A 23776-nucleotide genomic window follows, 5' to 3' on the forward strand; every position below is an offset into this window, starting at 1 on the left:
ACAATACTATTTTTCTACACCCATGTGAGAAAAGGGGCAGATTTAATACTGGAAGTTTTCTAAAAATGCTGGTCTGCCAGGATTGTATCTATACAGCCAAATTCCCCCTAACTTATGATTTACACACTGCACTTTTGAATATATACCACAAAATAATTTTATTGAATTTGTGAAGTTCCTTATAGATGTATTGTTCTCGCACTTTGGCAGAGGTAAAAGTCTGCCAGTATTTACATTTCACTCTATTATAATCAAGCATCCATGATACTGTACTAAAAATTAAATATGTTAAAGCAAACTGAACCCACACATATCTATACATCAAGGATAATATTTCAACTAAAATTTCAAGGGAAAAAATTCTCTTTGTGACATTGCTTGCGGGTGAAATAATGCTTATTTATTGAGTGAAATATTCTTATGAAATATAAATTACTATTGTCCAGTAGTCAGACCAATCACTCCTGAATTTTCTTTATTTAATTTTTCTCATTTTTCCTATGGCTTTCCAATTAAAATGAAAATTATAGAGGTTAAAAGCTTGTGAATACAAGCTGCCTTCAACAAAAAAGTATGGTTTTTTTTTAAAGCACTGATACTCATTTGACATGCAGACACTTGATTGATATGAATGACTACAGGAACTCCAAAGGGGCCACTATGGTTTTTTTTCTTGCATCAATAATCCACACACAAGGAAAGAATTCACATAATAGAACACAAGAACTTTATGGGAACACTGAAATACAAACATTACACACATGACTTTGTGCCTCAAAAACATGCATTTACCTGTTATGTTTTTAAGTGCTTAATGCTAATCTGCCCATTAAAAGTCAGCACCCAACTGACCATTTAGTCTTTTAGTGTGTAAAATACAATTGTCAAATACAATATATACCAAACAGTAGGACTTAGTGTCTACTTCATAGGATTATGATAAAGATTAATTAATATCTGAAGTGCTTTAGTGCCCACTATTTTCCTATGGATTTAGATATTGCAGTTATCCAACATTATAAAGAACCCTGGCTAAACAGCTAACTCCTGTGTTAAAAAATAGTTGGTAAAATTCTCCTCCTGGCTTTATTCAAGCACATAAGGATTCAGAGAAAGTAAAGATATCCTGAAAACTCCTCTAAGAATCCCAAGTTCCAGGCATTGTGACAGGCTGCATTAGAGCAGTCTCAGGACTATTGCTGAGTTATAGCAGCCTCCAAAAAGTCATTCTTCAAACAACTGAAGCACAGCAGTTTTCTGGCTCTTACCTTCATCTCTTCCCCTCAGCCCCCTACCCATCCTTCCTCCACCATATTCCCATGCCAGGATTTGTAAGGTGGCAACACAAACCCAACAGATGGCCAAAACACCAGCTGACAAAGGGACCGGGAGGTGGTTTCCTAATGGTTGATTCCTGTCCACTGCCACACTGATTTTATCTCTCAGTTTGAGGACAAAAAGCTTAACCCCACTGTTCTTGTAAATTCTTGAAGTCATAAATTAATTGAAATATAGTAGCAGTATTGTCCTTTAGGGGCTTATCTTCATAAACTGCAATTAGGCCACCACATCACAGTGTAAGAATAATCCCATTTATTGTGAAGATTTTAAGTTTAAGGTATGACAGGATGAGCTGCAGCTACTGACCCTATAGCAGGCTTCCTGTACTCACTTCTGTAAGTCACTATATCTCTTTCTTGCCCAAGATTTTTGCCTAATCTACTTTCTTAGCACTCTGTTAAAATTGTTACTTATCTTGGGAAAAGACACGCCAGGTATTTGTACAAGATCTGCCTTACAAGGAGCACGAGTTGCAAGTTGCTCTTATGACTTGCTAGTATGACACTAATTACTAATAAAAACAGAATCTAAATTTTACCCCATATACTTAAAAATAAAATTAAAATTCATTAATTTCCTGGTTCTGCAGCCTGTGCCATTTATCTGTGGCACTGCAGCAGGACTCCAACAGGGGCTTTAACACAGGCTGCAGTGGGAACACACATAGAACAGAGAGATACATTGCTAGGTGGAGATGTCTCTACTGTCAGGAAAGAATGATTTTGTAAAGAAGATGAAGTATACAACTCTAAACATTAAGAATAATTTTCAGTTGAGCTGCCCTTAATCATGAAAAATGTATGCTGGCCTTATTTTACCATCTGTACACCCCTAAAATGGTTGGGGCAAGATGATCAAGCAATGATTTCCATCCCTTATGGTTTTCTTTTGAGAAGCAGAAAATGCCTTTCACCCTAGTTCTGGTCCCAGGCATTGCATAGTTTGCTATATAAGAACTTCATGTCAGGTGAAGGAGACTAGAAAAGTATTTTCAGGTGTCTGTGCAGTCCAAGGCAGTTGTTAAACTACTGTGTGCTATCAGAAACTTCTTACCTGGGCTCTGACAGAACAGGGATGGAGACAGACTCAAAAAGACATTAAGCTTCTGAAAAAAACATCTACTACCTTTGCAAGCAGGGCTTGTTAAAAAAACAAACAAACAAACAAACCAAAAACAAACAACCAAAGAACACAACAGCAACAAAACACAAACAACACAGGCAAGTGATTGAGGAAAAAAATACAGGCCTCACATAGGACTTCCTTAGGAAGGCTCTGCACTTCACAATGCCAACAGCACTTCCACAACTTGAGCACCCAATAAACTTGACAGAAGAAAGCATTCATGATGGGGGCATCAGTTAAAATTACACTGAAGTCAAATCATGAGGTATATGAAAAGCTAGAGAGGTTATTATGAGTAGATTTGTAACAATGGCTATTACAATTGGCATTTCTCCCTCTCCTTCAAACTGTACCATAGTTCTCAGTGCAGCACTCTTTCTGTGGATGACAACATAACAAACATAGCCAAGGAAAATACAACCTCCTAAGAACGTGTCATCCTATAGACCCAATGGCAAATGAACAAATATTCAGTCAAATAAATATCTGTTATAGCCACATGTTGCTGTAGTAAATCTGTTTTAATATAGTACAAAAAGCTGGGAAAAAAAATCTAGGTTAGCTTTTCCAGCAGTCTTTGTTAAATGGGCTTAATTTTCACTTTGTATCCTGAAAGCCACAGAAGCCACACAACATGTAGCAGCTGATGTGGTGTGCAACTCTTGACCAATCTACTTACTTTCATTCCACAGAGGCAAACTCTTCTAGCACTTTTTTTCAGATTTCTGTAAATTTTCACCAGAAATAAAATAAAATTTTAAACACTTAATCCTGACTTTCAAAGCTCCAGCAAGTCTCATCTTGAGCATCATCAACAGAAAGGGGGGGGGTGGAAATGTTGCCATGCTTCCCTTTTACTAATTATGCCCAGATTGCTCATCATGCCAGATACTGTTTATGCTTGGAATTTTCTACAGCATACCTCAGGGGTGAATTGCCTGTAGTGGTGATCTGGGAATTGTCTATAGCCTACTTTGACAAACAAACTTCTAGTATTCCTCCACATCACATCATTCAACTCTCTTGCCAAATCCTCAGCAGTGTTCAACTGAGCTCATTTCAGCTACCCAGAGAAGGGTATTCCCCGACACACCACTTGTTTATTCCCTCTAGAGCATGATATATGCTCTCTGACCCCGTCATCCTGCACAAGCTAAGAAAACATAGTACTTTTAAGTCATTAGGTTGTTGCTAAAGAAAGCCCTTTAGGTAAAAGCCATCTAGGCGAAAGCCCTTGTGCTGGACATCAATGTTAGCCTTGAGGTTCCACGTAAATTTCACAAACATTTACAGTAATTGTTAACTCTTTCTTGGTGTAAGCTAGCTATCCAATACCTCTTCTACCTTTCAAAGATATACTAAATCTTCTTTTACAAAACTGGATTTATTGCCAGTGCGCTCAGGCTCTAAGTTTGGAATATTTGTGTTCTCTCTGTTGGTGGGTTGCTTTGAGCACAGGTGTACTTGGGCACATGGCATGAGAAGCTCTTCCAGCACACACCAGCACCGCACACTTGTGATGGGACGGCAAATAAGCCTCATCTTCAGCCTGTACCACCTTCCTGTGACACCTACTGCAGCTGCTATCAATTACCCCCTTTCCTCCTTGAAACATTTGATTTGGAATGCTGGCTGCTCACGGAACAACTAACTCTGGTTTTGACACTGAATGCTCCTCCTTGGAGTGGTGAGGCTGCAGCGTGGCCGGTGTTTCTCCAGTTCCCATTGTTTCTCCAACGTGCTAAGGGCAGGGAGTTTTGGTGGCGGGGCGAGAAACCACCAAGGTTCCCATCGCTGTGTGGGCCTGCGCTGACACTGGGCGCAAGGCACGAGGTGAGAGGTGAGGGATGAGATGTGAGGTGGGGCGGCTGACAAGGCCAAGACTTGCGGAGACCCCTGGGCTTTGCGGTCGCTGGGCACTGGCCTAGCGAAGCCCGCGGCGATTCCCGCGCGAGGGCGCGGCGGGCCAGAGGCTGGAGTCCGGGGGAGCCCGCCGGGGCGCTGCGGGAGGCGCCGATCCGGGCCGGGCAGAGCGGCCGTCGAAGGGCGACCCCCTCGCGGCCGCCGCTTTGTCCTTGCCCGGCCCGGAGCACGCGCGCCCCCGGCCGCAGCGGGAACGCGCTTGCGCGCACCCCGGCAACCGCCAGGCGGGAGCGAGCGCCCCCTGTGCTTCCCCTCCCCCGCTGCCCGGGAGCGCCGCGGGCGGGCGCGGGGCCGGGCGGGGCCGGGGGTGGCCCGGGGCGGCCGGAGCCCCCTGCGCGCCCCCGCCCCGCTCCGCGGCGCGCGCCCGCCGCCCCCCCACCCCGGCCCCCCGGCCCGCCGCGGGAGCTCGCGCCGCAGAGCGGAGCCCGCCAGCGCCACCCGCCGGCCGCGGGGCTGCACCGCGCCTCCCCCCGTCCCCCCCTGCTCCGGCTCTCAATGTTCCACACTGCCCGGCCACAGAGCCGCCGCCGCCGCCGTAGAGCCCCCCGGCCGCCTCCGTCCCCTCCTCGGGCGCCGCGGGCCCGGCCCGGCCCCCCGCCATCCCGCCCCTCCGACCCAGCAGCGGGACAGGACGCCGGCGAAGGTAAGGGAGCGGCGGGCGAGACGGCCGCGGCGGCTGGGCGAGCGCGGTGGGGGGAGGCGGGGAGGAGGCGGGGGGGCTGGTAGAGGAGCTTTGTTCTTGTTTTCGGCGCTCGCTGCCTGGCGGCGGCCGGGGGCGCAGGGCCGGCCCGAGTTCACGCCTCACTTGGTGCACACGCAGGGTGCGGAGCGGGGCCGGGCGAGCCGCCGCCGCCCGCCGAGCCGAGCCGGGCTGAGCCAAGCCGAGCCGGGCTGGCGCTCCCCACAAAGCGCGGCCGGGCGGCCGCCTGGATCCAGCCCTGCCGCAGCTCCCGCCGCTCCTCCTCGGCCCCCCCGGCCGCCGGGGCAGCCCCCTCCTCCCCCCCGCCCTTCCCGATCGGCGGAAAAATGTCGGTCTGCCTGGCGGAGCTGCGCGGGGAGCGGCGGCGGCGAGAGCTGTGCAGAAGGTGCAGTTTGAATTATGCTTCTTCCCCCTCCGGCAGCTCTGTGGTGGCCAAATGCAGTTCTCGCTGCTGGCCATGTAAATAACCGGGGCTGCTGCTGCCCCAGTGGCTTTAAATGCATCGCGGGGTTTGTCCCCTTCCTAAAAAAAACCCCACCACCAACAAAAAAACAAACCCTGTCCTCCCCCCCCCCCGCTCCAGCACCCTCGCCAGCCCTTTAAATGCACAGAGCAAGTGTACATTTCCGTCTGAAATCAACCCAAGTGTTACTGGCAATGATGCATTTTCTCGGAGAGAGGGAGAGAGGGGGGATCTGGCGTTTGGACCCAATAAAATGCTTTGCTCCAGTGTAAATATTTACAGGGTATTAGTGACTTTTTAAAAAACATTTTCAGTGAGGTCTGTTATTTACAATGTGTCATAAGTTATTAATGTTCATTGCCTAAGTACCCTGCTAAATCTGTCTCATGCCTTAGAACAAAGTCGACAATTGGCATATTGTTTAAAGCATGAAAAAAATGCGAGTGGGTTTAAAATTTGGAAATATCTGTATTTTCAGAAGTGTAAATATTGCTTTGTGGCTGTCAAACTGCAGCCCTTGGGGATGAGACAAAGGAGTACATTTTGATTAATTTCTCGTTGAAACCGAGTTGACACCTATTCAAATTGTTCCCTAGAACCTGGGGAATGGCAAGAGAGAACCCTGCCTGTTCTATGAAGTCTGTCTCTTTTCTTCCCCAAAAAAGTTTCCCATGATGTCTGGTGATAGGCAGAGATCAGTGGAACTTGAGGAGTGACAGGAGAGAGTCCTGCCTGTTGTGTTAACTTTGCCTTTTCTCTTTTGTTTCCCCCAAAAAGTTCCCCACGATGTCCAGTGATAGGCAAAGGTCAGATGATGAAAGTCCAAGTACCAGCAGTGGTAGTTCAGATGCTGATCAAAGAGATCCGCCTGCACCTGAACCTGAAGAGCAAGAAGAACGAAAACCCTCTGCCACCCAGCAGAAGAAGAACACCAAACTATCCAGCAAAACTACTGCTAAGCTATCTACTAGTGCAAAAAGGTAATGGGGAGAATGAAACATACTGTACTATTTTTTCACAGTATTTGGAGTCGTGGTACTTGCATTGAACTTTTCAGAGCAGAGGGGTTCTTCTTTCAAAGCTGCATGGAAGGGAGCGAAGTACCAACTTCGGTAGTACCGAAGCCCACCAACAGTGTTTTCATTAATCCAAGTTTTGTTGGGGTAACATTTACACAGACTTGTCATATGTCTTTTGAAGAGTTGTTACAGAACCCATAACTTACAGCATGGCTGGGAGGGGAGCACATGAAGACGTTTTGTATTTGCAAAATAGTGAGAGAGCATCAGCTTTGGCTGTCTTTTTCTCATTTAAGTTTCAAGATGGGTATAGGGTGGAGTCCTCTTGGTGTATTTTATTATGGTCTGTAGACTGATGACAGGCAATGCTCTGTAATTAAAGAAGTCACAAAACACCAGTGGTTTCTGTAGGCCTCATGACTGGCTTTTCATGTTGATGTGCAGGAGAGCCTCACACACCTTGAAAGAATGGGTTCATTCTTCAGTTCTTTCAGGAGAAACTTAAGGGAGTTTTCTCCCTTAGGATCTGAGGATTTAAACCGTGAGGTCCTACAGGTAGCCTCTACCTTTAAATATGAGAATCTAGTTACACTTTTATTTGCTTGTAAGGTTACTGGCAGTCTCGCTCTCAAGATGTGTACTCTGGTAATTTTTGTAAGATCAAGTGAAATATGCAAACATTAAATCCCTTGATTCCAGTGATCTTTGGAGATGAAACAACTTTTCAGTCTTTCCCCTGGAGCTGCTTTTCTTTACAAACATCTCTAAGTATTCTGAAGCAAGAAAAGTTGTAAAATAGCTGTAGTAGCTTAAAATTTTGCTTATTCAGCATGAATGCTGTAGTTAAGACTTTTAGGAACACTTTAGTAATTTTGTATTGGGTTTAAATTTAGTAAATACTCCTTGAAATATGCCAAAATTCTTGCAGAGAATGACTGAGTGGCCTTAATGACTTTTGAGCTTGTTAAAGAAACCTTTTGAAATAGGACTGGCTAAAGAAAGAAAAGTTCTGGAACTACCATGTAGGCTTTGCAATTTGTTATTACTTACCTTTATTTGAAAAGCCGAGTTGCAGGCTTTTGGTACCTTTTCCTGTTGTCTTGCCTTTATTTTACTTTAATTGTTGCAAGTCTAATTCCAGTCATCTTAAATAGTTCAGTAGGTTTACTTAACTTATTGGTGGTAGTGCAAGGACATCCAGAGCAGTTTCTCTTAGCTCTTATTTTAACACCTGCTATTTGCTAAAATTCACCTGCTAAATTCGTTAAAATTCACAACGTTGCTCATATGGGTCCTTTTAGGAAGAGAAGTCTTACTTGATATTTTTAAGAGGAGTTTAATATGTGCCTTTTGAAATTGCACCTCTTATGTACCTGACTAACCTGTTAAATTGACAAGAAGTTTTTGATATTAATTTTCCAGATCTTAACTCCTTGGAAATGGTTGTAATAGAGTAAAGCTACGCAGGGATTATTTCAAGTTATTATATTTGCTTTTTATCATGTAAATACAGCTACTGTATAAGGTTGAGAGAGGAAAGGCAGCAGAAGGAGTGGAAACAAGTAAAGTTGATGCAGAGAGATTATTCCAGTAACAGAGACAACCTTGCAGATCTGCAAATCCACTTTTTAAACACGCTGCAAAGTAGTAGGTAAAATATTGTGAAAAGCGCATGTGTGCTGCCAGCGCGGGTCACTCGAGCCTCAGTCACAGGTCCGTAGCGCTGGGTTAAAGTCATTGTCAAATCTGCCCGTGCAGGCTCCCCCCCGCCTCATTTGCATATTAGCTTGAAAAGAAAATCTCTCTGGTAAAAAGTGCTCGGACGTGAAAAAGAGTTACTTTTCTGAATACTTGTGGGACATTTCTACCTGACACAGTTGTAAGTGTTCTGTTTACATACAGCGTGGAGCAGGAAAAAAGCTGCAAAGTTTCTCAGCTGTGGGATTTGGGTTATGCCTCTGAGAACAAAGAGGAAGCAGCCATGTTAGCATTACTGAAGGCAAAGCCAATCTTGCATTTAACTGCATGGTGGTAGAGGGCAGTGTAATTCCCTGATTTATTCTATAGACTATCTCAAATGCTTTGTGTCTGTTCTCATTTCACCAACAGAATCCAGAAGGAGCTAGCTGAAATAACCCTTGATCCTCCTCCTAACTGCAGGTATGTAACGGCTTCTGAAATTGTGAACAGTGGTAGGAGGTTAATGTGCTCAGGCTAAGAAATGGGAAACTTGGTGTTTATGACTGGTGATTGTTAAACAAAAATTGTGTACAGCAGAGTGAAAAACCATAGGAAACATTTGAAACTGAAGTTTGTTATTTTGTCTGTGTGTTGGAGGTGTAGTCATTAGTGATTGATGTACATAGTAAAGTGTATTCAGTTTGTTGTTCATAGCTGGTCTCTGCCTTTGTGAAACAATTATATGAACTTCAAAATATTTTGAAGCTTTCAGTCTAATATCTGCGTGCAATCTGAACTGCTTTTTGAGTGCTGAGTTTATAGAGTTTTCATGTCATTGAAAAGTAAAGAACTGTATATGATTTTTATATGATTTCTTTTAGTATGTTGCATAACAGATCAGCTGAAGTATTGCCTTTAAATTTATGTGTCTGTTAGTCAAAGTAGTAGTCTCTCGATAGAGAATATTTTTAAGGACGTTCTCGACTTGGGAGACACTTGTATTAGGCTTTAGATAATGAAATTTTAAGTGTGGAGGACTGTGTGATTTAGTCTCAGATAAAGTGACAGTTGGGAAGCAGGGCACTTGATCTGTAGGAAAGTTAAATAATGGCATAGTTTAGTTAATTTCTTTCAATCTTTTGCATGCTTTACTTTTGTTTAAAGGATGCATAAAAATTCTTGTTACCTGCAAGCATCTACTGTTCCAATTTGTAATAAAGCTACATTTGAATAATGTTGCTTTCATTCGATGTATCTCAATAAAATTTCTTAGTGCAAAATATCTCATTAGTCGATATGTAACAGTGAGCCTTGTACATGTTTTAAAAAATGTTGCAAATGCTTTCTGATTTTATGTTGGAATTGTTTGGCTTTTAAATAGTCAGAAAGGTTTGGTGCACATTTTGTGAATTTGATAAAATGTGAGCTGTTCTTCTGTCACACTAATCCATGAGCACAGGGACTAACCAGAGTGGTGTTGATTGAATGTGTGGTAGAAGTGTCTTACCCTGAGGATTGTGCTGTAGGCTGCCTGTGGCAGTCTGTTGTATTTGAATGTGGGGTCTGTGGCTCTCATTCAGTAAAGGCAAGATTTTTGGAGAGAGCAAGTGTCTGTTGCCTTCGGGTTTACTGTTTGGTTTTGTTTTTTGGGCGGGTGGGTGGGTGGGTGCGCTAAGTTTGTTTTTGTGAGGGATTTTTGTGAGGTGTTTTTGGTTTGGTTTGGTTTTAAATAACTGCTTTAAGTAACTTTTAATAAATTACTGGGAACTAGTTCTGTGAGAGTCATGCATTTTATACTTAGACCCGGATGGTAGGAAAGAAAGTTTTAAATGAAATAGAACACTGACACTTTGCCTTAGAGTTGCCAAAAAGATATTTGTAGCAGTTTCTGGTACAGCAAGTTACAGCTTTTAGAAAGAGGAGCTTCCACTTTCACATTCTCCAATACCATCTGATCCTTAGCTCCTTGGAAAAGCGTGTTCCTCTCGTATTAGCACAAGAATATTGCAGAGTGTTTTGCTTATGAGCTGGTACAGCCAGATACCCAGTAATGCTGTTGAGAATGATGAAAACCCCCCAATGTGTCCAAAATTATTCAAGTTTCTCTCCTACAAAGTGTAGGGGATAATATTATTTTTTGCCAGTGAGAAAGTCAATGCTTCTATTCCTGTAGATATTTTTAAGAGGAATTTAGGGGATTTACTCAATAGCATCCTTATGATGTGAGGGCATTTTTACCTTTTACAAAATAAAAAGTATTTACAAGAGAGGTAGGCTTCTTAATAACAGATGTGGGTTTTCTTGATGAACAGTTTGAACAGAATTTCAGTGCCCAAAGGATTACCATTAACATTGAAATTGACTTGTTAGAATGAGTCTTTCTGGTATCAAGAGGTAGATGCATCTGTGTGTTATGTGGAGAACAGTTGATCCTTGTAACATGCTTTCTTATAGGGCATAGTAGCACAGATTCGGCTACAGACAGACACAGCAGGCATATGACACCTTCATTCCTCATCATGCAACAGGCAGCAGAATGCAACTTTCTACATTTCTTGTAAAAGGAAAAGAATTTGTAAAAAAGGACCCATTTAAAAGCCTGTGTAACAGGCATATTAACATGTGCTTTAAAAATAAAAACCTGGTGTCATAACTTCTCCCAAAGACAGTTTTTCATGCACAGTTGTTTCTCATGGAGTTCTAGAGCACACGCTTATCATTTGCAGTCCACATGTTTTAAGCTTCACAAGAAGACAACTGCCAACTGATGCTCTTGCATGCTGATAGTCCTTCTGGTTACTTAGTTACATAAGTAATAAAAAAATAGCAATTTAAAAAATACAATAATGTGTTTTAATATATATTAAACATAAAATGTTACTTTAGCAGGATACAGTACAAATACTGGAGATTATGTTGAATTCTCACATGGCGTGTTAAACACTGATGTCTGCTGCCACTTCTCACCTACCAATGCAACTGCCCATGGAGTCACCCCATCAGAGTGGCCTCAGGCTGATTTAGCTACTTTAAAATGACACTGAGTGGTTGCACCGTGATTCTCATGCAGAAGAGGTGTAGGTTTCCCCAGCAGTTCATTTTCCCACAGTCACAGCTATTGCTATAACATCTGTTTTATAAAAATGCCAGATCCTCAAGTCCTGGGACTGCTGAGCAGGTCTGGGCTACACATTAACTTCCATTTTAGGTACAGGAACAGCAGAATGACAGGCACGGTAAAAATGACTAAATAGTATTTTTTGCTTGCCTGTCTCAACAGTAAAGATTGATTTCTGATTCTGTTAATTGGACAATGAACTGTTGAAAAAATCATGTTGTCATGCATCATGCTGTCATGTTTGTGAGTAGTGAATACGAACTGCATCTCGGGGGTACCCAGTATTAAACTTAGTATCTTTGTGCTGATAGCTTTACTCTTTAAAATGCAGTAATACTGAACTCCTGTGATTTTGGTGTGATTTTCAAGAAAGATAAAGCATCCAAACCAAAAAAATTAAATTTGGTCTTAGGGTACTAAACATGTTGGATGAAAAATAAGTGCTGCTTTTTACTCATATTTTCTCCTGTCCAACAGAAGAGCCTGAAACAAGTCAGTTACTGTCCAACATACACCGTAGCACTAGAACTCATAGTTAAACTGAGGACACAGGTATCTGATTCCATTTTTTTATTGCTTTTACTGGCTTAACTCAAAGCTGTGCTACTTGGTGCAGTGTGCTGTATTTAATTTCTTTTGTGCTTTTAATAGCATAAAGCAAAGCTAAAAAGATCTTGGCCCTATTGCTCCTAGGCAGCTCAGTTTCAAACCATGGCCAAGCACTTAAACATACTTCAAGGTGTGGAAGTGTGCCAAACCCCACCGTTACACATTCTCAGGAAAATGCTGCAAAGATCTTGCACAGACTGCATGGTAAATCTGGGCTGCAGAGATCCTCTTAAATAGGTTTGACATATCTGGAATAACTATTTTCAGCTTGTAGCATAAAACTGTTTAGATCAGAGGTCACTGCTCTGTAGTTAAGGTTATATCTGAGGCTGCTGTTCTGACTTGCCCAACTTGGAGGCTGCAGCTCAGGTGGAGCAGGGCACTGCTGGCTCCAACACTCATTGTACTTCCCAGATTTTAGGTCTGGCAAGTGGGGCCATTCCCAGGGGTACTGTGATTAATAACAGCTTCCTTTAGCTGTTTCTGGCTGTCCTGCTGATTCGCAATAGCAAAAATGTGTATTCCCAGTCTTCTTTGCTCACACTTCCTCATTTCCATTCCAAAATTAGTCATTGTTCATCTTCATGGAAAAGTTTTTGAAGCTGAATTTAGTAACAGTCATGTCAGCTTAGTTTATAGTTTACAACCCGTTTTACAACAAATCCACTTTAGTATAAACTTTGTCAGAAATGAATACAAAGACCAAATTCAGTGTATCCACTCAGAGCTTAATTCATGTGGTTTAAAAAGAGGTGAGTTGAAATAGTGCATTTCCCAGGCAAGTGGGAGAATTTAAGTATTTTGTATCCTCTTCTATCAGTTGGCTTTAATCTCTTCTCCTTAAATTAAATATCAGGTATTTGAAAACAAGTGGTTAAAAAGAAAAAAGTAAAGAAGAAAGGCCAAACAAAACACATGCCTTGGAGCACTGGTTGGAGAGATAACTTGCTTCATTCATAGCTGCTGGGAAATTAGATTTTTTAATGAGGGAGAGCTGCATGGATCACCCCAAAGGCTGCCTTCCCCATATCATCCTCTAGCCAGCGAGTGCCTGACCTGATAGGTTTGTTGGAAAGATTTTCCTTAATAGGGATTACTGTATATTTTCAGGCCTTGTATGCTAATATATACTTATGTGATTTCTTGAGCAATACTACAAAAGTTTATGATTTTGCTGTTTGTAGCCTCTCTCTAGATGTGCAAGTAGGCTGATGATTTATGAGTAGTTAATTTTAAAATTACTTATTTTAAAGTAACACTCCGAAGTATGTGGACTAAGCACAATTGGGAGCAAGACATGTAGGGGTTTTGTTTTAATACAGGATTCTTCTACTTCCTAAGGCCTGCATTTGTCCCTTTTATTGCTGCCACATCTTGGGCTAATTCTGCACTGCAGAGTGTTGCCAACCTCATGGTCTGGAGTTTGACAAAAAGAATGCCTGCAAAACCCTGGCAGATGAATGCTATTATTGGTTTAGTTATGGACCCATGAGTCCAGATGTTTGTAACTGTCTTACTGTGGTTGTTATTCCATCATTGTGGAAGCACTGCAGTATGTATTTAAAGCAGTATTGTGAAGGTATTCTGCAGAGCAGCAATGTAAGCTCTTTCAGCTGAGCTGTCTGAAACAACAAGGAGCAATGAACAATTGTGCTGGTGGTGCAGGCTCTTCACATGCAGAGGTAGTGCTGGATTTGAGTGAATGCAGCCTTGTATTTGCAAGAAAGGTGCCACAGCTAAGCTGGTAGAAGCCTTCCTTTTGTTAACATACTCTGTCTACAGTAAGGTTATAGGCAAATGTTTACTCTGCAAACACTTGTGCCTGTTGAAGATGTTACTGCACAGCTATGGTTTGCTCCAGTTCTGCCACAGAGGTGACTATTCCAGTCAGAAAGTGAAGCAGATTCATGTGATTACTCTGTAAGGCTCCCCAGGGAGAGGGAAAAGAAAAAAAATCATCCAAGTTTGCTTAAATGGTTTAAATAGGTGATTCAAATGAACTCTGCTGGGTTTTTCCTCTAACCCCTCAGAGTAGGCATTGTTCACACAAAGCATTTTGCTACACACACCAGGATATGAATAAGTCAATCCATTCCTTTGTCTCTCAAATGTGGTAAGTTTCCATCTCCCCTTTGTAAAAGCCAGGCATTCTGTTGCTTTTTTGAAATCTGGGGAAAGAACATTCTACATGCCATCAAATAGCAGGTCCTTATACAGTAGCACAAGTGTGTGCCCAAATCTTCACATGTCCTTTTTTTTTCCACTCAAGCTGTTGACTTTTTAGGTGAATGTCAGTCCCTTGGTTTTGTGTTTATTCTGTTAATTTATTATTGGACAAATATATTCATATTGCTAAATCTTGAGTTTTATTGAAAAATAAAAAAGTCATTTTTTCTTGGTTTCACCTCTGCAGTGAAAACCCCCTCTGTGAAAACTGTATGGTTGCCTATATAAGTTTATTAACACATGTAAGAGAGAGTTATGTTAGGAGTATGTGCAAAAATGTGCTGTGCTGAAGCTGAATGAGCAAAATTTAAAAAACATCACTCAAACTCTACTTAATAATGTATTTTCTGTCACATTATTCTTTTTATTGTCTCTCCATGCCCAGCACTTTCTCACTACTGAATGCAATAAATGCACGCTACAAGAAAAGAAAGCTGAAGTTTGCAGATGGTTCTGAGAACACAAACCCACACCAATTTTTCTAACACTTCCTTGCCTATGTAGAAGTTTGCAGTTAAAAAAATACAATGAAGAGGGTTCACAGGTCCCATAAGAACATGTTTGAAGTAACTCTCAAATTAATATTGAAATTCTACTTTTTAGTACTGTCCATCTCTGAACCTATTCCTGTGGTTCCTTCTATATCAATTCTTTCATTACTGAAAGAATTAGTTACTGAATGTAAGTCAGTGACTCACAGTGATTTAAAGATATGTTTATCAGGTAATAGCCCTGATTTATCTAGAATTATTTCTCCTAAGCATTTTCTTCTTCCGTTCTCATTCTTTCGTCCCTCTTACTTACCAGGTTATAGTCCAGGTCAGAGTGGGAAAGAGTGGTATAATTTAGCACAATGGTCAGAAATCTGGTGGGTTTGTATTTCTGTCCAGTTGCAGCAACAACTTTCTTTATGTGTGCAGAGTGGCTTTTACCTTATTTGTCAGCAGTCAGTGAAACTGCTTAAGGAGCAGGGTTGATGCAAATTTAGAAAGGCATTTCAGTAAAACATTTAAGTGTTAAGTAGAGCCAGTGTGAACTGTTATTTAACATGATTTTATTAAAATTGGGATAGTGGAAGACTGTGTAACTCCTGAACATTTTAAATTATGGGAATATTTAAATTACTTTCTTTTCAGTTGAGGAGAGATGACAGATCCACTAACTCAAAATGCCTCATATTTTGGGTTTTTTTTCCCCCGTGCTAGTATTGGCCTCTTGCAAGCTATAAACCAGGGTTTTTTACCAGCCCCCACACAGTGAATTTCTCGTGCCGGTATTCTCAGTGGCATAATTAACGCAGGATTATGCAACACAAATCAACATCTCTACTCCTGGGAGTAAGTTTTCATGCCTGCAGTTTTGCAGGTTTGACACTTGCATGAGCAGTGTCCACAGTGCAGTCCTACATGCTCCTAAATGTCTGTGTGCTAGTCAAAAGGTCATATAAATATTTCACTAGTTTTCATTAACATCTCTGTCAAAATGAAAAAAAAAATTCTTGGTTGTCTGTCTATTCTAGAGATGGGGAAATAGTTAAACACTTTTCATTCAGCTTCGATATTAAAGAACTGATGCTCAATATGTCTAAGTTATATCTGGAAACAATAAAAAAACCTGACAGACCAGGTTTTTAAATTATTCTTTAAGCATTGTTGTGCAAAAAATTGTAAAAAAAAGCCAATTAATATGGCTTTAGAGTTAAGGAGAAATCTGCTTTTTGAATATCTGTTTGTACAAAGCTCCTCAGGCTCTATGATAAAACTGACTGAAATACGCCATGTGTATGTGTGTATATAGGTACATATATATATTTCTTTTTCAACTCAAACTGTGCATTGCTCACCACTGCCAGCCTGTCATATGTAGTTTGTGATAAACAGCATGTGTGGCAGGGTTCTAGCACTGAATTCTTCTCTGTCAGACTGACTTGCCTCTGTGTATCGGTTCTTTACTCTGTTGCAGGCTTGGAACACCTAGTTTTAATCCAAGTTACCAAAGTATAAAAGAAGAGAATCAGCTAAACTGCATTAAAACTTTTATTTATAATTGCCTGACTACTTCCTATAGAACTGATGTATGGAGATTTCCTGGAGCTAGTGTAACTCAGGTTTGCATAGATGTGAACATTTTGAGACAGGTAATAGAGACATCATGAAAAATACCTTGTGCTTATTTTCTTGGGTTCAGGGCTGGGTAAACAGGAGCAAGGTTATCCAGCTGCCATCTCAGACAGGAGCATCTATACCATTAAGCTAGCCAGGAATGATCATGTTATTTTAAAATGCCTTACTTTGAGCCAGTAACTGCTAGTGATAAACAAGTCCTAGCCTGCTTGCATTCATTTGGGTTAATTTTCCTTGTGCAGAGTGCACTTCAGTGTTGCCTAGTTCAGAACTGTGGCTGAAGCAGTTGTTAATTTTGTAGCACTTACTGCAAAAACAGATTGGACAGATCTTTTAGAAACTCACACACAGATTTAGTTGACAGCATTGCAACTACCATTGTAAGCATCACTTTCAGAAACAAATGGGAGAAATTTCATTGACAAAACACCATGGTGACCTGTAGTTACCAGTGAGGCACTTTCAGGTTGGAAAATGTGTAGAGAGTGTCTGTAGAGGACCATCCTGCAATCCTTAGCAGTTGATGTTTTCATTATTGATGAGGATACTGGACTAGAGCAGAGAAATACTACATTAGCAGTAGACAATGGGGAGAATGGGGTTGTAGTCATATTGGAGGACAGGACTAGAGTGCAAAGTGTGGGCAAATATAGGAGGTGACCTTGAAAATACTAGGTAATTTAATAATGAGAACTGCAAGGCACAGCACTTTAGTAGGCATAATCAACTGCACAGGTCCATGGGGAAAAAAAGACTGGATGAGGAGCAGTTCTTCAGAAAAGGTATAGCCGTCTAAAGATCATGTGCTTTGAAGAAAAGAAGGAAGAAAGAAAGAAAAAGATCTTTTAATATAGAAGAAAGTTGCTGCAAAAGGAAATAAGGCAATTGTTGCTAGTCCAGAGTTGGTTGGTTGGTTGGTTGGCTATAGAGAGCAGGTTAAACTGCCATAACAGAGACCTAATTCAGATGTGAGGAGTACCTAGCTGTAAGAATAGCATGCAAAAGGAGGTTTGGGATCTACATCACCAGAGGTTTTTAAGAACAATTTAGGCAAATGACTGACAGGAGCAGTTTAGATACAGTAGGTTCTACCTTTAAGCAGGAAATGGACTAAGTAACCTCTTAAAGACCTATTTGACCAAACCATCACTATACAAGATTTAAATGAGAATGTTAAAGGAAAGCTCATCAGGAAGTGATTTTTCCTCTCAATTAAAAAGCTGTATTTTAAACAGGATTTTGTAGTATAATCATCCTGGAAAACATACGGGTTCTTTGATTCCAAGCAGCAACAGCAATTACTAAAAAAGTCACTGGAAGCACAGATTTTGTCCCGTTGTCAGTTAAAAAAAGCAAATGTGTTTTGATTTTTCTGCTAATTTATTATACTCTCCCTCCTCCTCCTAGTTTTGACTTAGTTTTGGGTCCAGTCCTACTTGAATTGCACGAAGTTGTCATATTCTGCTAACTAGAAGTAAGCTAGACATGTGTCATTGGTTCTCCAGAGGTGTATCACCTTTGTGAGAAATGAACAGCACTGGTCGTGCAGCAGGTCTTGATTTTTGATAATTCATGAGGTCTGTGCTTGGATTCTCTGCTTTTGTTACACAGGCACATAAGTACCTCAAATACTGCACTAAAAAAAAGTAAGGAACACTTTTTTCCTTCATAGAGACAGTTTGCAGTATATATGCAAGCCCTAAAGTGTCTGTGCACAGCACCCCAAATGGATCCAAGCACATCAGAAAAACTTGTATGCTATACTGCCTCTGCCCATGGATCCTGTCTTGAAGCCCCTCTGTAATCAGGGCTCAGAGGATTGTAGTGAGAATGTAAGCAGCCTGGCAGGTTTCCAGCTGATGAGTTAATGCTGCTATAAACTTCAGTAGTTCCTCTCTGAGGCATGCAGAAGGGTGTAGGCACTGGGAGGGTGGCCAGCAAAGTCAAAAGAACAGATGGCACAGCTGAAGGCCAGCCTCAGGGATTCACAACACAATTGTCTTGGAGGTAAGCTCCTCCCTTGCCAGAAACCCTTCATGTAGCTTCAGTGGCAGGGCTGGAAATCAGTCGGCAAATCAAGGTGTGCATTTAGTGCAAAGCCAGCCTGCCTTTGGGAAGCTGGAGTAACACAGCTGGAGCAAAGGCTGCTCAGCAGTGAAGCCAACCCATGGAGTAGTAGTACAGGGTTCTGCAGAAAGGCAGGGATTCTCAGTTATGCCAGGTCACTTCACTGAGCTTAACTGAGGTGGTTAAGGGTTGAACTCAGGTTATCACTTCACTCTAAAGCATAGACATGGAAGTCACCAAAATGTTGAAGCTAGAGTAAATCAGTAGAGCATCAGCTGGTCAGATTTCACTGGACAAATGGAAAACAAACACCAAAGAGAAACATGAGTGTTTTCCTTTCTGTAAGGGAAGGTTAGCAGGAGAAAGCTGTTATTGTTTGCAATTTGAGTAAAGCATTTACGCCTCTTACTTTCAAGTGTTTGGGGTGGCTTACTTACTTTTCATGGTAATACTGAAGACTAACATTATTTAAAGTCTTTGGTTTTTGTTAAGCCTGCTTGGTTTTTTTGTTTCTGAAATAGAAGATGGAAAATAATTTCTTATCAGTTTGAAGGTAAGCTAACAGTAGCAGTTGTCAGCTCTATATGGTTATTGTAGGTTGTGCACTGTGTGCTTCTCACAGATATAAAAGGGCATTCTGGGCAAAGTTCCCATGCAATGACCAGTTACTAGAAATTAGTGAAGGTGGGGTCAGGAATGGAGGAAATAGAGAGATGTGAGCTATAGCACTCAGATAAATGTACTGTTATCACTTTGTTTTCTTTCTGTATAGGATGAGACTTCAATAGGTCTGATAAGGGGTGAAGAAACTGGGAACTGTTACTTCCTGTTAACTGCACTTTTTTGTCTTTTGTGTGATTTTTTTGTGTTTTACATACAATGTCTGAGTAAAGCAAGAAGTAATTATTGGGTGAAGGTCTAATAAACCACATTTGACCCGGCATTGTGCAATGATGATCCTTACTGTTCTCTGCAGTGTACTAATGCAAGTGAAAAGGAGGAGCTGGTTCTGCAAATTGATGCCCAGTTATAAAAGTAGCACCTGTGAAACATTTTGTCTGTGGAACCACGAGTTTATAACCCTGAAGTTGTAGTTATAAAAAGTACATTATAGGTGTTTTCAGTAGTATATTTTTTTTAAGATATTAGAATATTGTTTCTTTTTTTTTTCTTTTTAACAGTTAGAAGGGTTGCTATTTTAGGCACTTTTCTTTAGGCAGTTGTTGGCTGGAGAGATGGAAAAGGTTTCTCCTACTTTAGCTGATTTTCCTCACCTTTATCCTTCTACCCCTTCAGACACAAACAGTGAGAAAGTACATTAGTGTTGGCTTCTTAATACAGTTATTGTGTGTTTTCAGATTCTCCTCAAAGTTTCTCTCTACCCCTTTTCTGTGGGAAAATGGTTACAATAACCTGTGTCTTGTTTGGGTTGTGGAGGTTTTCTGGCTCAGGGATTTGTTCCAGGTGGTGGATACAGAGAGGGCCCCTGGAGCATGGCAGTGCTGTGCCCTACACCACCCACATCCCAGTCTCTGCAGCCAGGTCTGTCACCGCACTCCAGAATAATTCAAATGCTGGAGAAGCAGATGCAAATTTTTTTTCTTTTAATTCTGTGTGGTGTCACCTTCTGCTTTTCATGGAATGAAGTTAATTTTGCACCTTGCATACTTGTAGTTGAAGGATGTGAATCGAGTTAGGCAGAGGGGTTGTAGAATGGATCAAATGTGTTTCCTGACTACTTCTGTTAGGTGATCACTAGTTAAACAGTTATATGGTGGCATTTTAACCCTCAGACTGAGATTTTTATTTGGAAATCTTGAATTCCCTGTGTCATTACCCCATTGAAGCCTTGGGGAGAGTTCTGTAATCTGAGACAGACAAAGCTTTGCTAGCCTAGAAATTGTAAGCCAAAATTAATTTGTCCTTGCAAATATCTAGGCTGTACCTAACACTGGAAGAATAAATCTTTGAATTTGTAACTGAGTTTTCTGGGTTTCTTGGCTATTTGATTCACATGGTTGTGGGCACATCACATTGTTGAGATCCCTGATATGGTGCTGCCAACTGATACAGCCTAAGTCCCAGGAGAGTGAGAGGACTGTGTGCTGGCTGGTTGTTCCCCTCTAACTAATGGGTACCTGTACCTTCTGCAGGCTGCTTAAGTACAGGATTGTGTCATTCAGTGGATAAATGTGACTTCTCATCCTGCTGGATGCTATTTAGGCTGTTTGCATTCCCTCTGAATTTCTCTGCAGGCTGTGCTTGATCTTTGTGTTGTAGGTGACTATTGCCTGCTTTTCATTCAGGCAGCACTGTAATAGAGGTTTTGGCAACTCTTCTTCATTCTCTGACAAATGCAAGTTAGTGTGCTTAATTTTTCTTTATTCTTACTTTGGAATAAATGCCAATAAAATCTCTTATCTGGATTGTCAGCCTCAGCTGTGCTTGCACTCTCTTTGTGTTTTCAAACATGGGAGTAAGGAGACAGGAATGACAGTGAGCACACCTCTTCCTACACCTGACATAAGTTGGATACCTCCCCTTTAAAATCATCTATCCAGGCTGGGCAGCTTTCCAATGAAGATGGCACATGCCTGCCAGTGTGACAGCAGCTGGTTTCAGGAGGTGGGATGATGAGTACTGTTTGAAAAAATACTGCTGCACTAATAGAAATAGCACTTTGGTTTTCTGCTTCTTGAAAGTGCAAGAACAGGTAATTATGAGAAGACCATATTTCCCCAGGTCTTAGTCCAAATCCATTTGTGCCCAGAAGCATTCAATGTTTGTTAACTTTGAAAGAGCCATAGGCTTTTGAAGCCTGAAGGAAAAAAAAGGCAACACTGAATTCTGCAGTGAGTAGTCTATGCAGTGCACTAGATGTTATTTCTGAAAGTAATTCTGTTGATCTTTTTCTGAAGTTGCTTGCTGATCACAGAACTGAGGGGTCGGTTTGGGTAGTTTTGCAGTAGATGCCATAAGCAATGAATGCTTGATGAGCAGTGTCTGTGAGATGCTGTGCTACATCTGCCTGTGCTTTCCGTATGCAACATCTCTCTTCAGTTCAAAGTCATCTGGCAGAGTGCAAAGCGCTGTGAGTCATCCTGGAACTTCTGGAGTGTGTAACTACTAAGCTAGGGGCAAGCCTGCCTTTTATCTGGTCTGTATGCAGAGCAGGACAGTCCAACAGTGAGAACAGGACAGAAAAACACACCTTTGTGCTGTTCTCTCCTAGGGTGGGTGGATGAACTGCAGTATTTTGAGTGCTGTTTGAAACTGCACCAGCTGCATGTGGTCCCAAGAGGCTGAGACCTCCATTAGGAGTGAACATGTTTCTAGGGTGCCCTGACTCTGTTCCAGAGCCAATAGCACAGCACTGACTGTGGCACCTCTTTCTCCTGGCAAGGGACAGCAGTGGCCCAATCTGCCAATGGTGTAGCTGTGCTCTGCTTGTAGCATCACTCGAAGGGACTGTGCTAACAGGTACTGTGCCCCTCAATCTGTCAATATTTTTTTCCTACCCTGTAACATTTTAATGTTTGAGTCTGGATCACCACTGAAATAGAAATTTGGAGAAAAAGATTTTCCTAAGGGAAGTTTGAAAGATGGAAGCTTTACAATAAAACCTTTCTGTTCTCATTTTTGGAATCTGCAATAAGTTGTTCCTGGTATTATTAATTCTTCTGGCAGGTGGAGTTAATTTGTGTATTAGTCTTCATGCTGCTGGATGAGTTATAGATTTAATTATGGTCCAGGTGCTCAGAGCTTTGCTGTTCTTCTAAATGTGAAATATAAAGAAAAAATAAGTCTGAGTAATTTTTTGGCTTATTGAATAAATGTAAACACCAGGAAACCGTGCCAGAGTGCCAGAATATAAATAAAGGGAGGATTTACTTTGCAGAGAATGTAATTATCTACTCCAGGGTATTCTGCTTTATGGAGAGGATTAGTGCTCTGCTTTATACGCGACACACCTTTTCACAGCTACTACTCTGTGTAGCAGAAGATTAAAAACTTTTCCAGTAGTTCCTTGTATTTCCAAAGTTTCTTTTGCAGTTACAGCTGATTACTAGTGGCCAAAGGTTGATTGGAGTTAACACAGCCGTTGTGAGAAACATTCCCTGTTTTCCCAGTAGGTGTAAATAAAGTGTTCCTCTTCATGTATGTTAGTTTTTCCTTCTCTGCCTGACACAGTTTTATTCACAGTCCTTGAATGTTTTCATACTTCTTTCAAAGCTACCTATATTTGTTTGTTTGTTTTCCTAGAACAGTTTTCCATCATACTTTCTCCTAATCTATATGAAAATTTGCTTTTTGATTGCAATTTAGTTCCATGAAACTCTTTTCATAACTGTCTGTTCACAATTGGGCTGGATACAAGATCTGTGAAAAAAATTCTGGTTTTACTGATATTTCATAGGATATTCGGGCAAGGGCAAGTGCATGAGCTATATATGAATTAACTGGGACTTATGTCTCTTCATTCCTCTTTTGTTTCTACCTTTTTAATTACTGCCTTTCTGCTTTGTGGCCCTGAGTCAGAAAAAGCACACCTTTCTCGTGCGTTCCAGGAAACGTGTATGTGTGTGTTTAAATGCTTTTCTGGAGGCAGTGTGAATTGACCCTGTTTCAGCTGCCACTAAACATCACTTGGCAGAGCTTATGGAATAATATTCCTGTTTTTCTGCTGCAGTATTGGAAAAAAAAAAGGACTAAAGACTGCACTCATTTAATATATTTCACTAATATGATATGCCATTTATTCATGCAGTAGTATGGCATTTTCAGATGAGGGTCAACTCATCTGCTCTTGCAGTTGTCCCCTTATGCTTCTGTAATTTGTGAGTTAGAAAAATGCATGTCATGATTTCATTTTTCTATTGGGGGCTGCATAACAGCTACTCTCAAGAGTCTGCTGTTCTTTGGACAGGAATAGCATTATTTGATGCAGCTCCTGAGGAAGCAGCCAAAAGTGCATGTTCTGACCTCATCTTTAAGTTTCTTCATTTCTTTTACTGACACTTAATGAACTTACTATCACAGCCATTAAAGATAATTTTATAGAAGTAGATGGTGTAATTATTGCAGTTGTGCTGGTTTTAGTACAAAGTCAGTTATTGATGTTGATTCTTCATTTTGGTCCAGTATGGCAATGCCAGTTTGCTGTGGTTGTTGGATATGAAGTCAGTGTTGGGTATTTGAGTTTGAGGTGGGTAGGGAATTTGTCCTGAGGAAATCTGCATGATTTAGTGCACTTTGATACTTTTGTTTGAGATAAGAAATTGAGTTACACTGAAAGGACCCTTTAATGTCTCTCATTTTCCCCCCAATTTGCTTAGTGCAAGGGATCATTTCCCAAAATTTTGCCAGTATCACTGGAGTCAG

The 23776-nt window shown here is 41.3% G+C and overlaps 1 protein-coding gene across 2 annotated transcripts in view; it reads left to right on the top strand.

The window, feature by feature from the left end:
- Nucleotides 1-4770: 4770 nt before the first annotated feature.
- UBE2E3 (ubiquitin conjugating enzyme E2 E3) overlaps nucleotides 4771-23776 on the top strand; it is a 55793-nt gene continuing 36787 nt past the window's right edge. The window contains exons 1-3 of one of the 2 annotated variants that reach the window (XM_071562467.1): nucleotides 4771-5032; nucleotides 6330-6532; nucleotides 8681-8731. In XM_071562467.1, the coding sequence (XP_071418568.1) occupies nucleotides 6339-6532; nucleotides 8681-8731 (245 nt within the window). In that variant the 5' untranslated portion in view covers nucleotides 4771-5032; nucleotides 6330-6338. Of the gene's footprint in view, nucleotides 5033-5417; nucleotides 5475-6329; nucleotides 6533-8680; nucleotides 8732-23776 lie in introns of those variants that run through there. The other variant, XM_071562468.1, reaches the window with a different exon arrangement.

The sequence above is a fragment of the Pithys albifrons genome, chromosome 8 (assembly GCF_047495875.1).
Source record: "Pithys albifrons albifrons isolate INPA30051 chromosome 8, PitAlb_v1, whole genome shotgun sequence".
NCBI lineage: Eukaryota > Metazoa > Chordata > Aves > Passeriformes > Thamnophilidae > Pithys > Pithys albifrons.